The 15,509-nt window shown below is 39.1% G+C and overlaps 3 protein-coding genes across 7 annotated transcripts; all 3 read left to right on the top strand.

Annotated features, from left to right (window-relative positions):
* The first annotated feature begins 155 nt into the window (after positions 1 to 155).
* LOC148210649 (uncharacterized) lies at positions 156 to 5,239 on the top strand. Of its 5 annotated transcripts, none has more exons than XM_088124914.1 (6): positions 156 to 481; positions 570 to 1,555; positions 2,398 to 3,116; positions 3,198 to 3,919; positions 4,004 to 4,289; positions 4,375 to 5,239. In XM_088124914.1, the coding sequence occupies exons 3-4, from the start codon at positions 2,946 to 2,948 to the stop codon at positions 3,828 to 3,830; spliced, it is 804 nt and encodes a 267-aa protein (XP_087981040.1). In that variant the 5' UTR covers positions 156 to 481; positions 570 to 1,555; positions 2,398 to 2,945; the 3' UTR covers positions 3,831 to 3,919; positions 4,004 to 4,289; positions 4,375 to 5,239. The 5 variants fall into 5 exon arrangements, with proteins under 5 accessions (XP_087981040.1, XP_087981038.1, XP_087981039.1 ...); XM_088124912.1 differs by having other exon boundaries at positions 156 to 485; XM_088124913.1 differs by having other exon boundaries at positions 156 to 485; positions 553 to 1,555.
* Positions 5,240 to 6,981: 1,742 nt separating this feature from the next.
* LOC111021631 (uncharacterized) lies at positions 6,982 to 7,884 on the top strand. Its single transcript, XM_022298654.1, has one exon. The coding sequence runs from the start codon at positions 6,982 to 6,984 to the stop codon at positions 7,882 to 7,884; it is 903 nt and encodes a 300-aa protein (XP_022154346.1).
* Positions 7,885 to 8,004: 120 nt separating this feature from the next.
* LOC111021633 (uncharacterized) lies at positions 8,005 to 8,406 on the top strand. Its single transcript, XM_022298655.1, has one exon. The coding sequence runs from the start codon at positions 8,005 to 8,007 to the stop codon at positions 8,404 to 8,406; it is 402 nt and encodes a 133-aa protein (XP_022154347.1).
* Positions 8,407 to 15,509: the final 7,103 nt, after the last annotated feature.

The following is a 15,509-nucleotide window of genomic DNA, read 5'->3' as shown; positions in this document are numbered from 1 at the left end:
AGAAATCTAAAATCAAATGATTAAATGAAAACAGATTTATATTCTTTATTTTCACATGTAATTTGTTATATATTGATAAGTCATTGATTATCAACTAAATATTTAATTTAATCTAAAATATTATTAATATATATTATATTTTTACATGTTTTAATCTAAACGAAAAAAAGGATTTTAATCTGTGCCCTCATCACACGTTACACCAATCTTGCCGTCATCACAATTTATGGCTCCTAGTGCTGACAATACGGCCAAGAGCGATAACGAGAGATCTAAGAAAGCGAGAGAGAGCGAGAACTAGAGAGGGAGAGCGAGAGATATCTAAGAGATCTGAGAGATTTGGGCAAGAACGAGAACGAGAGAGAGATTGTAAGAGATCTAAGAGATTTGGACGATTCGTTGGAGACGTGGTCTAGTAGTGTGACCTCGACTCGGAGCCACCGCCTCAATCTCCTCTCTCCAATTTATTCTCGTCTCTGAAGCAAGTAACTCCCAGTTTCAATTTCATTTTCAATTATTCTCCCTCTCATGATTCTCACTCATAATTTGTAGGTTCATTTGCAAAATAGGTTAAAAATGGTTGAAATTGGAGCGACAATCGCTACAACTGTTTATCTGCCATTGCCAGGAGAAAACGATTGTTCATCAGTCGAAGAGTCGCTCCATGTTTTTCCATTTGCCCCAAACCAACAATATCTCAACCCTGCAAGAAAGCAACGATTTTCTTTTTTTTACGTGGAATTTGAGAATTTGTGATTCTATCTTGTTGTTATTTGTTGGGTGTATTTCCCCCTAACTAAGTATTCTGAAGGAAAAAAACAACGATTAGTAGCTTTTATTGTTCTCTCTTTTGGTGTGAACTCAACTTGAGTTCCTACTTGAGTGCTGTGTATTTGATCTTTTTTTTTTGTTTAAATTTTAAGATCCATAAATTGAGTCAGTGAGATGAAATAGCATAAACAAAAAATCAAGAGGCAGAGGTTTTTTTTTTGGAAAATTGACAAAATAAGTCTTCTAAGGGTCTCTTAAGTTTTTTAATCGCTTTTCTCAAAATACAAGTTTTCTAGCTAACATCACCAACTTTGCCAAATGACCTCTCATGTCCCTCCTTGCTTTTTTTTTTTTTGAAAATTGACAAAATAAGCCTCCTGTAGGGGTCTATTAAGTTTTTTAATCGCCCTTCTCAAAACACAAGTTTTCTAGTCACTTGCTGACATCACCTACTTTGTCAAATGACCTCCAATGCCCCTCCTTACTTGGGTACCAAAAGTTTTTAGTTTTCCCTCCCTTACTTAGGTAATATCAATAGTCCGAACTTTCAATTTTCCCACGTCCGTTCCATCTTTATCGCACTCACACTGTAGCATTCTTCGCTCGTTCAAATTTGACTTGTCTTCACCTGCGATTGAAATTACATTTCTCAAAATCTCGTTCTCGTTCTCCTTCGTATTTCAATTGCAACTCTTTAAGGTAACTCTGACCCTGTCTTCAAGCGGTGAGACGAAGTGATTTTGGTAGCAGATTACAATGAAGGAGATTTCATCGTTAACTTTGGGTTAGTGCATTTATCTCTCGATTGCTTAAGATTTTCATTTTAATTTCCACTATTTTAGCTATTGTTCGTAAGTTCTGTACAACCCCAATGTTGGTCGTCTGTCTCTTTTGCGATTTTTGTGGATTTTATACACTGCACATCTAGGGCTTTCGGAGAAGAGGAAAATAATACATAATCGCGCCATGGAAATGAATCGATGAAGGAGAAAATCGTGTTATTGAAAACCAATAATACTGAGGGGGGGGAGGGCTGATGTTGAAATAGCCAGAGCGAAAAACGAGATCGAGAAATGCAGTGAACATGAAAAATCGAGAGTTAGAAATATCGAGAGCTAGAACATCGAGAGCTAGAAAGATCGAGAGTGATAAATATCGAGAATGAGAGAATCTTCAGTGATTTACAATTACCGTGAGTGTGCAATAGGAAGAGCGAAATCGAGAATCATCGTGATCGATGCAGTAAACTTGAAAAATCCAGAGCTAGAAATATCGAGAGCTAGAACATCGAGAGCTAGAAAGATCGAGAGCGAGAAATATCGAGAACGAGAGAAGCTCCATCGATTTGCAATTATAGTGAGTGTGAAATAGGTAGAGCAAAATCGAGAATCATCGAGATCGAGCATCATCAAGATCGAGCATCATCGAGATCAAGAAACATCGAGATCGAGAAAAATTACAGTGTTTTACATTTTGTATTTCAACTCGTTGCGTGTTTCCCTTTCCCTATCTTCTTAATCCGTGATTATATATCATGTTCAATTATTAAATTTTTGAACTACTTGCATGTTTTCGTTTCTCTATCTGCTTAATTTGTCATCATATATCTTGTTCAATTTGTTGCAGGTGCACAATGGACCATCAGTTGAGGATTAAGGAGAATGACAGCTTTCCGGCTCAAGCTACCAGCATGTCTCACATGAGCAATGTCAACAGGCTTATCAAGGATAAGCTCACAGCGGACCAACTTGATATGTTTCGTACAAGAACAATATTTGGTCGATTTATCGACTTGGAGATGATGTTCTGCAGTGGTGTAGTTCACCACTTTCTATCAAGGGAGGTTGCTGGTAGCAGTGACGACAACATGAGATTCTTATTTGGTGGCAACGTGTTGACATTCTCAAAGGATCAATTCATGCTTATAACGGGATTGTGGCGGCTGCCCGGTAAGGTGGTCCAGAAAAATATTGGAAAGAATAGGTTGTAGAGGAAGTACTTCAACGATGAAGCCTCCATGCTGCTCAAAGAATTTGTAGAGGTTTACAAGCAGACTGATTTCGAGGATGATGAGGACGTCGTTAAAGTGACATTAATTTTGTACACGGAGCTTGTGATGATGGGAAAGAGCAAGAGCAAGTCGAAGGTTGACATCGACTTGTACAACCAAGTCGATGACTTGGACTACTTCAACCATTTGGACTGGGGTTCTGATGTTTGGAGTGACAGTTAACGGCCTAAAGCGTGCGATGAATGGAAAAGTTGCACTATATAAGAATAAAGTAAGAACGAACAAAAAATATCTAGTAAAGTATAGCCTACCAGGATTTCCGCTTGCGTTTCAGGTAATCAATACGTATGCATACGAGTTTGTTGTTTGTGAAAACTTTTTTAGGTGTGAGACTAAACTGAAATTTTATATTCAGGTGTTGATATTTGAGGTTGTCTCATCTCTCATCACTCTCGGTGTCAATCGTTTGAGCGAGACCGCGATTCCCCGGATAATTCGGTATTTGTGCAGTAGAGTCGTCGGTACAAAAGATCTAGGGGAGGAGGTCTTTGGTTCAGCGGTGGCAAGTGATCTAGAATATATTTATTGTTGTGTAGTTGTAATGGTATTTACACTTCTTTATGTTCTTGTGATGTACATTCAATTGGTCATATTTTATCCACTTGTGGAGACGGAGCTGGATAGGGACTACCAGAGGTGTCCATTGGACGAAAGAGAGGTGGTTGATTTAAATGCGCCTGGGTGTTCCACTTCCGACAGCGACGATGGACAAAATCCTCCCCCCATCACCGACAATTTTGGCGCCAAAGACGATCTCCCGCTCGACGATGCTCAGTCGTTGGAAACGAATGTACAGGCAGTGCCGGATGAGTCTTCAGATATGCCACGTACAGAGGCCGCGTCCGAAGGTGGGCAACAGACATCGATCGAAATACTTCGACCAAGTACTTCTATTCGTTTGAATGTGGGGCAAAGCACGCGAAAATCACCGCGAGCGACACCCCGAATGATAGATTCGGGGCAATGGAGAGAAGGCTGGATCTTTTAGCTTCGAACATGGTGGAGGTGAAAACGGATTTGGCGAAGGTCAAGTCGGACTTGAGTGAAATGAAAGTCATGCTTTAACGATTGTGCCAGGTAGCTTTTTCCTATGACTTGGTATAATTCGTATACTATATGTATTCATTCAATCGAAGTGCTAATACGTTAGTTCGTTTGCAGATCGATAGGCGCGAGGTGAATATTGGTGTCTCTCCGTCGGATACAGTCCACCTGTCACATCCATTGGTATCCGATGTTATCCCCGAGCATGATGGGGATGTTGATAACCATCAACTTGGAGGTTCCAATACTGGAAAGGATGATGATGTGGTTGATGCAGAAGCGTCGTTGCATGAAAAGGCAACGGATGCCGTAGAGATGACCATACACTTATCCGATCCTGAAGTTGCTACACTTATCTGATCCTGAAGTTGCTAAACTAGCTAAGGAGAAGGTTGAAAACCCGGTAAGTGATACAACACATCCCATAACTCTAGGCCCATTACTGCACTGTGTCTCACCAAACATATCTGTTGTAATTGTGAGTGCAGAAATTTGCTGGCATAACATATTTCATTATGAGGAAGCTCGATAGTCGGCCGCACCTGTGCGTTCAGAAGTTTTCTGTCCTGGACCCACTACAAATGGTAAGATAGGTAGTTCATACACGCATAATATTTATGTTTCGACAAATCTAATGGTGATTGTCCTGTGTGTGTGATGTTGCTGTTATACAACAAGTCCTTGCCGCCGCAGGTGGTCCCTATGCACGAGTCAAGGGGAAGGTCGTCTAGGACACGATCAATGCTTGGGACGAGTATAAAGAGTGCATGGATGTCGTGCTGGGTCAGGTGGAAAATTTCATTCCATCCTGGGTGGACGTCGACGTAGTGTACAACCCGCTTCTTATCAGGGATCACTAGGTCCTGGTTGCGATAGATATGACCCAGTCCAAGATTTTTGTGTACGACTCATTGCCAGGCCACATTTCCACATCGAAGTTGATGACAGACCTGCGGCCGTTGAGTCATACATTCTCATCGCTTTTGTACGCATATGGGCTGATGGATACGGTCGATTGCAAGCTGAGGAAGACTCTGTGGCATGTATACCGTCCTACAACCGACACGAGGCAGAAAGGTAGTATAGATTGTGGTATTTTTGCATGTAAAATTTTGGAATATCTTGTGTCTGGTAATACTTTAGAAACTCTTGTTCAGTCTGAAGTGTCGCACATTAGAAGGCAGTATGGGACACAACTTTGGCATAATTGGCATAATGAATCGTACTTTGAATGAACATGCCATATTTTTTTTATTCATTGCGTCTTATAAGCTCGCTCTCGATATAGCTCGCTCTAGATGTAAATCGCTCTCGATGTAATTCGCTTTCGATGTAAATTGCTCTCGATGTAAATTGCTCTCGATGTAATTCGCTCTCGATGTAATTCGCTCTGGATCTGATTCGCCCTCAATATAACTCGCTCTCGATATAACTTGATCTCGCTATGTCGCGCTTCTTTCAGTGTGTGTATCGCTCATGCTGCTGTATGCTAAATTTTTTCTCGCTCTCGATCTAACTTGATCTTAATCTAACATGATCTTGATTTCGATATGTCACCTCTCGACGCTCGCTTTCTCGATATTGTTGTTAGAGCGCATGATCACGATCATTCTCGCTCTCGATATCGTTTTTTATTCATTGTCGCTTCTGCTTCTTTTCTTTTCACACATGTCGTTAGATGCAATGCGATGCGGCTGATTGAACTGCATGACAGAGTGTAATGGTAACATGTCATTCACCAATCCACTCCCATTAATTTTATTATATTTTGTCAATTTTCACAATATCAAAACTCATTAACTCAATGTAATGTAATTAGAAGTGGATATAAACCCAGGTCTCACCCCCCTCACTGCATTAAGTTCTTCTTCTCCTTGCTCGGTTGTTGAAGCATCAGAACGACATTGATTGCATTACACTTCCTTATCATGCTGTAAGCACTCTCTCATAACCATTAATGTGTATTCCCGCGTTAAATTAACTATTCTGTTGATTAATACATCAGACTTCCCAACACATCTGTCACGTTTTTTTTAGCTATCCCACCCTCACTGAACTATTTTGTCCATCTTGCAAGTACAATTTAAATAGATACCATTGTTGCTGCTTATTATTGGCCTTCCATTAACAATGCATGATACGTAGATTAATGTAGACTGAGGATAATCTCGATCGAGATTGAGAGTGCACGAGAGCGTGACTTAGCGAGATCGACATTGGTCGAGAACAATAACGTCATTGAGCGAGAACGAGAACTTCCACACAGGACTCTGTGGCCTGCAGGATGAAGATTGGTAAAAGTTTATTCATAAGATTTGGTGGTATGTGGGAAGACAACACAAATTCGTATGTCGGCGGTGAGCTGAAAGGAATAATTGTCCCACTTACAGTAACGTACAATGAACTGAAAAATCGGTTATACAGAGTGATGAAAGTCGACCAGAATGAGTACGACCTGGTAATTAGGGTACCGTACAACTTGACATGTGATTCACCACCAATGTTCGTAATGGATGACGATGACCTCCAATTTGCATTACTCCAAGAATAGGTTTCTAAAGTCCCACTGTTTGTATCGACCGTCCTTCGCGAAAGCATTGACCTACAATCATCTAGATTAAACCTGCAGTCCATTTCTAATGGAGAATCTATACTAGAAGAAGGTTACACGGGAGTAGAGGAGTGGGGGTTGAACGACGTATACATACACGACATGTACAGTTCAGACTGTATATACACTCAAGACTCGAAATTGGTCACCCCTGCGACACGCATGCCTCCTGTAATGCACGTCCCATCAGATGAAATAAATAATACAGCAGAAGTACGTGGTGCAAGTCCTCGTACAGAACATGTTTTCCCATCTGATGAAATAAATAATACAGCACAAGTACAACATGCAAGTCCTCGATAGACCATGTTTTCCCATCAGTAGAACCCTCATCCACCGAGCCCGGTAATGTTGGTGATCACCAAATCCAGTACCTCAATCCGCATGCACCGTGACTATAGAACAGGCCATAAGGTACAACCTTTTACCAGACAGATAAGAACTGCACGTGGGAAAGATATTCGTTTCAAAGCAAGACCTGCGTATGGTGCTGTCAAATGCAGCGATGCGATCTAACTGTGAATACAAGGTCAGTAGATCAACGAAATCAAAGTTCGTTGTTCGCTGCATCGACAATACATGCAATTGGAAGGTTGCAGCCCACTCTGTTGGTAAATCTTGGATATTTTGTATATCAAAGTATGTACATGCACACACCTACACGATTGACACTGTGAACCATGACCACAAACAGGCGAGCAGCTGGGTCGTAGCGAATCTTATTAAGGATAGAGTTCCTGGAACCGGTCGTATTTACAAGATAAAGCATATTAAGGAGGATGTCCGTAAAGAGTTCGGGGTGACCATAAGTTATGACAAGGCCCATCGAGCACGAGAGTTAGCATACGCTATTGTTAGGGGCCGACAGGAGGACTCTTACATGCATCTCCATGCGTACGGTGAAAAGATAAAAATAGAGAATCCAGGTACTATTTTCCACATCGAGACTAAAGGTTCGCTTAACTTCAAATACCTGTTCATGGCATTGGGTGCCAGCATTAGAGGATTTCAGTCAATCACAAGGCGTGTAATTATGGTTGATGGCACACATTTGAAGGGGAAGTTCAGAGGAGTGCTGCTAATAGGTGTCGCCATGAAAGGGAATAATCAAATATATCCACTTGCATTCGCGATTGTAGACAACAAAAGCGATGCATTGTGGAAGTGGTTTATGAAGAACTTGAAGGACATGATCGGAAACCCACCAGAACCTGTATTCATATCTGATCGACATATAAGTATCGTCAATGCAACAAGTGAGATATTCCCGGACGCATTCCATGCTATATACACTTATCACCTAGGGAACAACATAAAGGCTCGATTCAAGAATGCTGCATTTTACAAATTGTATCAGGATGCAGCGTATGCGTATCGGAAGTCATAGTTCACGTACTACTGGAACCAGATACTATCGGTTGGATCTGGTTCACTTGACAAATACTTACAAGAAATTGAGGTAGAACGGTGGGCCTGATGCTACCAAGTTGGTATAAGATATGAAAACATGACGACAAATAGCGCTGAGTCGGTAAATGCCCTCCTTCGAGAGGCTAGAGAGTTACCTATCACTAAGATTGTTGAGTTCATCCGAAACTTGCTACAAAGATGGTTCCACGAAAGAAGGACTCACTGGTCCACCCAAAACACCTCTCATTCAGACTATGCAGATGAGCGACTTGCACTTCAGTTTGAGAAGTCCCGTCGCTACACAGTCAAACCAGTCGACTGGTGCATATTTCATGTTGAGGACGGTGGCTTGGACGAGACGGTTAATTTGAATGCCCGTACTTGTACATGCATGGAGTTCCAGTACATGAGCATTCCATGTTCGCACGCAATTGCAGCAGCGAGGCACAATAATATAAATTGCCACACGTTGATCGATCCATGCTACAGTGTGGACTAACTAATTGGTGCCTACACCGAACCAATCTTATTGGTAGGCCACATGTCGAAATGGAAAAGGCCAGCTGATTACCAGCATATTCCCGTCCAACCACCAAGACTTGTTAAACGTGCAGGCCGGCGTAGAACGCAATGGATCGCCTCAACCGGTGAGCGTCGTCGTGTCAACAAGTGTTCTCGATGCGGTACATCGGGTCACAATAGATAAACATGTACTAACTCAATTACGATGACATGAACATCTGCATGCATATATGGGGGGAGGGTGTAAGTCAATCAGATAGGACAGTTCCTCTATAAGAACACCCAATTTCTGTAGTAGTATATTTGTTCTTCAGTATTTGAAATCTGTCTCGCTTTCTAGTTGGCTCGCTCTCGTTGTCTCGCTCTCGTTGTCTCGCTTTCGCTGTCTCGCTCTCGCTTTCTTGTTCTCGTTGTCTCGCTCTCGCTATATCGCCGTTATGCTCTCGATCTCTTTCGCTATCGTTCTTCTCGATGTATATTTATCGCAACGATAAACTATCTTTCTCGCTATCTCGCTTTCTCGATTTCTCGATTTCTCTCTTTCTCGCTCTCTCGCATTCTAGATGTTTGTATCCATACCCAGTTATAATTAAGAGGTTAAGAGGGTGGTTAATTAATGCGCTCTTTCAAATCCTCAGTCTCAGTTGTCTTTCCACCTTTCCAATGCAGTAATTAATTACTCTTCCTACCCGTTATCCCAATTTTCGATTTAATTATTTTGTCAATTTTCCCTTGTCTTCACATCCATTACGAAACCAACCAAATTTCTCTATATATAGATACCACAAAGTACACAACAATGACATCCAGATTAGAAGTATCTAACATTTTCTTTTAGAAGCAAACATGTCAACATCTAACGAGTCGAACAGTTCCTCTTCCGACAGAGCAACCAGTCCTATCTCAAACCATCCCTCCTCCTTCGCGGAGAACGGAGTGCCAAGTAACGATGCTCTTCAACAAGCACGGGAAGAAAACGATCAGCTCAGGAGAGAGCTACGTCGAACACAACACGAGCTCAACAACACGAGGTATAGGTTAGCCCGGGTTGAAGAAACGCGGGACTTGCTAGAGGGACTGTTGAAGGAGGAACGACTTCGTCTGGAGGACAGGGTGGCTCTGTTACTTGCCCGTCTACGCCGATACCGTAATAATAATAATTTTTAAAATCTCATTCTAGTAGTAGCTTATGGTTGTTGTTTTGTTTAAGCTACTAAAAAAAACTTTTGTAATGGGATGGATGGATTTCCCCTCTTTGCTACTTTAATTAATTAATTATTTGTTGTTAGTGCTTACTTTCTCAATATCCTACAGTTTTCTTTCTCTTTCACGCTCATTCTCGTTCGCGATAATTTTCGTTGTACTTCTAAAATTTATCCTTTATTATGATCATCGTCACTTACTTATTACTATTTCTTCCACATTTATCCACTTATCGTATGGTGCTGTTAATCGTTCACGATGACGTCTCATTTTCGTTCAAGCTTATTCACGATCTCTTTCGTTATCTGTTTTGCATTCTCGCTACTGTTTTTCACTGCACCCGTTTATTCTCAATAAACTAAAATCGAATAAGTATAAAAATAAATAAATGCAGCCTTTAAAGAACATCAACCAACAATTGAAATAATTAAATTTCACGTCTTTTCATCTCTCTCGCTCTCGTTCATGCACGCTCTCAATCAAGCCCATGCACGCTCTCACTCTCGCCCATGCACGCTCTCGATCAAGCTCATGCACGCTCTCGCTCTCGCTCTCTCTCATGAACGCTCTCGATCTAGATCATCCTCTAAGTAGCTATCCATATCCATTTAACGCGCTAACGATCTCCTTCTTGCCTTCACGCCCTGTCCGTCAGCTTCTCTCCCTCCACGTCTAAAAATCAACAACCCAGTAAACAAACAAATAAATAACTTATATGAGAACAAGCCCAACGAAACATTTGAAAACAAAGATCGATGGATAATGGAGTTCGAGCATCGAGAGTTAGTCGCCTGTAGATGACAGAAGCAAAACAACCCTAACAGTGAGAGAGAAATGGAAGACCGATAGATGCTGGAGTTCAAGCATCGAGAGTTGCCTGTAGATGAGAGAAGCAAAACAACGAAAAATAATGAGAGAGAAATGGAGTGTTTTCAAATAAGGGAGGGAAAACTAAAAACTTTTGGTACCCAAGTAAGGAGGGGCATTGGAGGTCATTTGGCAAAGTAGGTGATGTCAGCAAGTGACTAGAAAACTTGTGTTTTGAGAAGGGCGATTAAAAAACTTAATAGGCCCTTACAAGAGGCTTATTTTGTCAATTTTCCCCTTTTTTTCTCTTCCAGACTCCATCTCTCTTCTCTCTCCTCCACTAATATTTTAGACTTCCCTTCTTATTTCCTCTCTCTACCTCCATCTCCCTTTTTTTCCAGATTTTTTTTCCTCCTCTCTGTTTTCTTATCGTTTTTCATTATTCTTTTTCGTCTTTTCAGCAAATTTTTTTTTTCTCATTCTCCCTAAAATTTTCTTAGAGTTTCTCTTTTCCATCTTCCCTCTTTCTCTATTTTTTCTATTACTATTATTCTCTTTCTTCTTTACTCACCACAAAAAACAATTTTTTTTCCTCCATGATTCCCGTGACTTTTAGCAATCGCTGACGATGGATGCATCAAAGCCGACGAAGGAGGTCGTTCGCCGAAGAAAGAAGATCAGTGGAAGAGGAATGGGGGATGGGATAAAGAGAGAGAGAGAGAGCGAGGTTGAGCGAGAGGGAGCGAGAGAGAGCGAGGTTGAGCGAGGGTGAATGAGAATTGAGGGAATCTAATAATACTATCTCAATATTAATTCAAATTTGTTTCTTGAAATCTATTCTCAATCTCATTAAATCTCTCAACGTAGTTTTATTTAGGATTGAAATAAAAACCCCTCATTTTGCTTTCATCTCTTTCATTCCTAATTTAAAATTTAATCAAATGAAAATATCAATTTAAAATCTAATTACAAAAAGAAAGTATTCGAATTTGAAATTTAATTCAAATTTGTTTCCCAAAATCTCTTTTTTAATTAGATTTTAAATTGATACATTTGATTAAAATTTAAATTAGGAATGAAAGATGGGAAAGCAAAATTGGGGTATTTGAAATTCAATTATAATTAAAACTATATTGAGAGATTTAAAGAGATTGATGAGAGATTTCAGAAAACAATTTTAATTAATATTGAGATTTTGTTTTTCTCAAAATTAATTTGATTGGATAAACATTAATTCAAAATTAATTTTTAGACACTATCAAAAAAATAATCTCATTAAAAATATTATTTTTAGATTCCCTCAATTCTCTCTCGCTCACCCTCACCCTCGCTCTCGCTCTCTCTCTCTCGCTCACCCTCGCTCTCGCTCTCTCTCTCTCTCTCTCTCTCTCTCTCTCTCTCCTCTCTCTCTCTCTCTCTCTCTCGCTCACCCTCGCTCTCTCTCTCTATCTCCTCCCCCATTCCTCTTCCACTGAGCTTCTTTCTTCGGCGAATGACCTCCTTCGTCGGCTTTGATGCAGTCGTCGTCAGCGAAGTCACAGGAACCATGGAGGCTGCTGGTTTAAAAAAAAAGCTGAGAGATTTAGGGTTTTTTTTTTAAAAGTAAATTGTTTTTTGTGGTCAGTAAAGAAGAAAGGGAATAATAGTAATTAGAAAAAATACAAAAAGATGGAAGAAGGAAAAGAGAAACTACAAGAAAATTTTAGAGAGAATAAGAAAAAAACTTTGCTGAAAGAGGAAAAGAGAATAATGAAAAACGATAAGAAAAAAAATCTGGAAAAAGAGGGAGATGGAGGTAGAGAGAGAAAATAAGGAGGGAAGTCTAAAATATTAGTGGAGGGGTAGTGAGGGTTGAAGGTGATGTCAGCAAATGCCTTTAAAACTTGTGTTTTGAAAAAGATGATTAAAAAACTTAAAAGGGCCCTATAGAATGCTTATTTTGTCAATTTTCCTAGCTTTTTTGGTGTTGTTTGAATTTTAAGGTCCAACGATGGAGTTAAAGAGGCGAATGAGAAGATAAAAATCAAGGGGGCGATGGGAGAGGAATAATAGCATAAAATTTGTATTCCTAGAGAATAAGAAAGAAATGGAAGAGAGAGGATACATAATCATAAAAGGGGTTGCTGGGTTGAATGACCATCTTCCCTTTAAAATATAGGGAATTTATAATAGGTATCCCTATTTATCATCCGATTTTGAAAAATGGCTAAATGATATTTGATAATGAAAAATGTCCATTCTATTTTTCTAACTATTTTGCAAGTTTGATTTTGACATTTCCACCCTTTTTATTTGATTATTATTTTTAAAATCAAATATCCTAACTTCCATAATCTTTCTGAGATTCTTTGATTCTAGTTTGATCAGAGTCGGAGAGAGGGGAGAAAGTGAGACAAGGCGAGGGAACAATGGTGGGGCAACGTTGTGAGTGATAGAGCTTGTTGGAAGTGGGGCGGTGGGTAGCGGAGGTGAAATAGGCCTATATATTGAGATTGTACAAATTGTGTAGGTAGAGTGCTTTTTATATTTTTTTTTGTATTAATTGTCCAAAAAAATACCCTTATTTCTTACGTTGTATGTTCACCTTATTTGTTCACATCTTTTATTCACCGTTTACCGTATTTGTTCCTCCTTTATTACTCTGTTCACCGTATTTGTTCCTCTGTTCGTCGTATTTTTTATTTGTTTCTTTTGTTCGCCGTATTTCTTATTTGTTCCTCTATTCATCGTATTTGTTATTTGTTTTTCTGTTCGTCGTATTTGTTATTTGTTCATCTGTTCCGTTTTGGGTTTTAGTATTTATGTTTCTAATTACATTTTGTTTATTGACGTTTATTATATATTCTTTAAGATTTTTAGTATCATTTTCGATAATGATTTTATTGTTTAATGAATTATACCTTTTTTTTTATAGATTTGTTAGTATAATTATCTAAAAGTTTATTGGGAAAATATTTGAGTTAGGTAAGATTTTGAAAAAGTTAGGTAAGATTTTGAAAATATTTGAATTATCCTACAAATGTGGTACAAAAAAATATAGGCAAATAACATATTCATTTTAATATCATTTTAGGGAGAGTAATTTCGTAACTAAAAAATTAATAGAGATTTTCCTATTTTTACGTTGGCCATTATTGAAAACTTAAAGTTGTTTGGCCGTCTTTTGAAATTGCCTATTTTAGATAGCTATCTCCGTTGTTCTCCTAAAATTTATCCCTTTTTTAAAATCTATGTTTTGCAATCTTTTGCTCACATCACCTTACTTGCCAAATTACTCTCTTTACCCCTTCACTAACTTGGGTAATACGAATAGACCCACATCAATTTTGGGATATTAGCAAAAGTTGTCTTTTTTCCGAGGCATGTTTGATTTTGCCACTCTTTTGAAAACCTAAGTTTTCGAACCTTTTGCTTACATTACTTTGATGTAAGATTATATTGGAAAATAAAGGACAAAATTGGAACCATGAGGTAAAAACGTTGAGCCGTGAGCGGAACCACTACCTTGAAAGCAAAATCGGCACGACCTTGGTGCTAAATCGTTTTACTGCCGGTATGCTCCCCAAGGTTAACACAACCTCCAATTCAGACGTGTACTCGTCGGAATGGGAGTAGAATCAATCTCATGCTCAGTTAAGATAGTTGAAAGAGGTGGAAAAGTGAAGGAATAGCGTGGAGATTGAGATGAATGGGATGAAATGAAATGGCAGGGGAGTGAGCCTTTTATAGTGACGGGGTGGCCCAAAATAGAATTGAATTTTTAGAAAAAAAAAATTCAAAAATTATTTTGGCCACCCATGTGTCCTTCAACGTTCATCTATCTACACATCCAACAATTCCTCTGAGTTCGAGCCAGACGGTGGCGGTGGCGCGCGTGTGGGCCTTGGTCTTGACTTGCCTCACACTAAGTTTATAAGCCCAATACTGAGTCAATGCTTATAAACCAACTTCCCAAAGGTTATTCTTCTGATGTGGGACAACAACAAGTTTTAATATTTGTCATTCCCAACAGATTATGTATTTGCCCTTTGTTATTTTTTCTATTGTTTCTTTCCTTATTTCTTCAGGATTTTGGGTTGAATAAGTCTTTTACCGAGGTAGTATTGTTTTTTAGTTACCCTTTTCAAAACCGATGTTTTCTAGACTTTGGCTGACATCACTTAGACACCAAATGCTCCTTATTTCCTCTCGCTACCTCATCTCCCTCTTTTTCGAGATTTTTTTTTCTTTCCTCTTCCTTGTTTTCTTATCCTTTTTCATTCTTCTCTCTTTCTCTCTTCTGTTGAATTTTTTTCTCTCGTTCTCCTTAAATTTTTCTTTGGGGTTCTCTTTTCATTCTTCCCTCTTTCTTTCTTTTTTCTAATTACTATTATTATCTTTCTTCTTTACTCACCACAAAAAGCAAATTACTCTAAAAAAAACTCATTCTTTGTTTGTTTTAACCAACAAACTCCATGATTCCTGTGACCTTCAACAATCGCTGGCGACGGATGCATCAAAGTCGACGAGGGAGGTCGTTTGCTGAAGAAAGAAAGAGGTTCAGGGAAGGAAGGAAGTTCGACTTACGATGGAGAGGAGGATGGGGAAGGAGATAGAGAGAGAGTTGAGCAAGAGAGAGAGAGTTGAGCGAGAGATGAGTGAGCGAGAGTTTTTTTACGCGTATTATCTAATTTTTAATAATTAATAATAAAATTTATTAAATATTTAATTTAGATTAAAAAGTAGAATATTTCCCACAATCTATCTGATGAGAGAGAGAAGGGAGTTGAGCGAGAATTGAGCAAGAGTTTTTTTTACATGTATTCTATAATTTTTAATAACTAATAATAAAATTTAATTTAGATTAGAAAGTAGAATCTTTCCCACGATCTCTCCCTCCATGAGCAAGACAGGGATGAGCGAGAGATGAGTGAGAGATGGTGAGCGAGAGAGTTGAGTGAGAGTTTCTTTTTACATGTATTTCTATAATTTTAATAATTAATAGTAAAATTTAATTTATATTATAAATAGAATCTTTGTCGCTCTCCTTCAATTACATTCCTTAATTCTCTCCCTCTCACTCGAATTCTG

Source organism: Momordica charantia (genome assembly GCF_013281855.1).
Source record: "Momordica charantia cultivar OHB3-1 chromosome 6 unlocalized genomic scaffold, Mcharantia_2.0 BLBB01000006.1, whole genome shotgun sequence".
NCBI lineage: Eukaryota > Viridiplantae > Streptophyta > Magnoliopsida > Cucurbitales > Cucurbitaceae > Momordica > Momordica charantia.
Note: the sequence above shows the minus strand (reverse complement) of the source record. Positions and strands in the feature narration are given on the sequence as shown.

Excerpts from the sequence above, each read along its gene's own strand:
- LOC148210649 (XM_088124914.1), top strand. The coding sequence starts at position 2,946 with ATGACTTGGACTACTTCAACCATTTGGACTGGGGTTCTGATGTTTGGA. Across the intron at positions 3,117-3,197 it reads GATTTCCGCTTGCGTTTCAG|GTGTTGATATTTGAGGTTGT; the intron begins GTAATCAATACG and ends TTTTATATTCAG.
- LOC111021631 (XM_022298654.1), top strand. The coding sequence starts at position 6,982 with ATGGTGCTGTCAAATGCAGCGATGCGATCTAACTGTGAATACAAGGTC.
- LOC111021633 (XM_022298655.1), top strand. The coding sequence starts at position 8,005 with ATGACGACAAATAGCGCTGAGTCGGTAAATGCCCTCCTTCGAGAGGCT.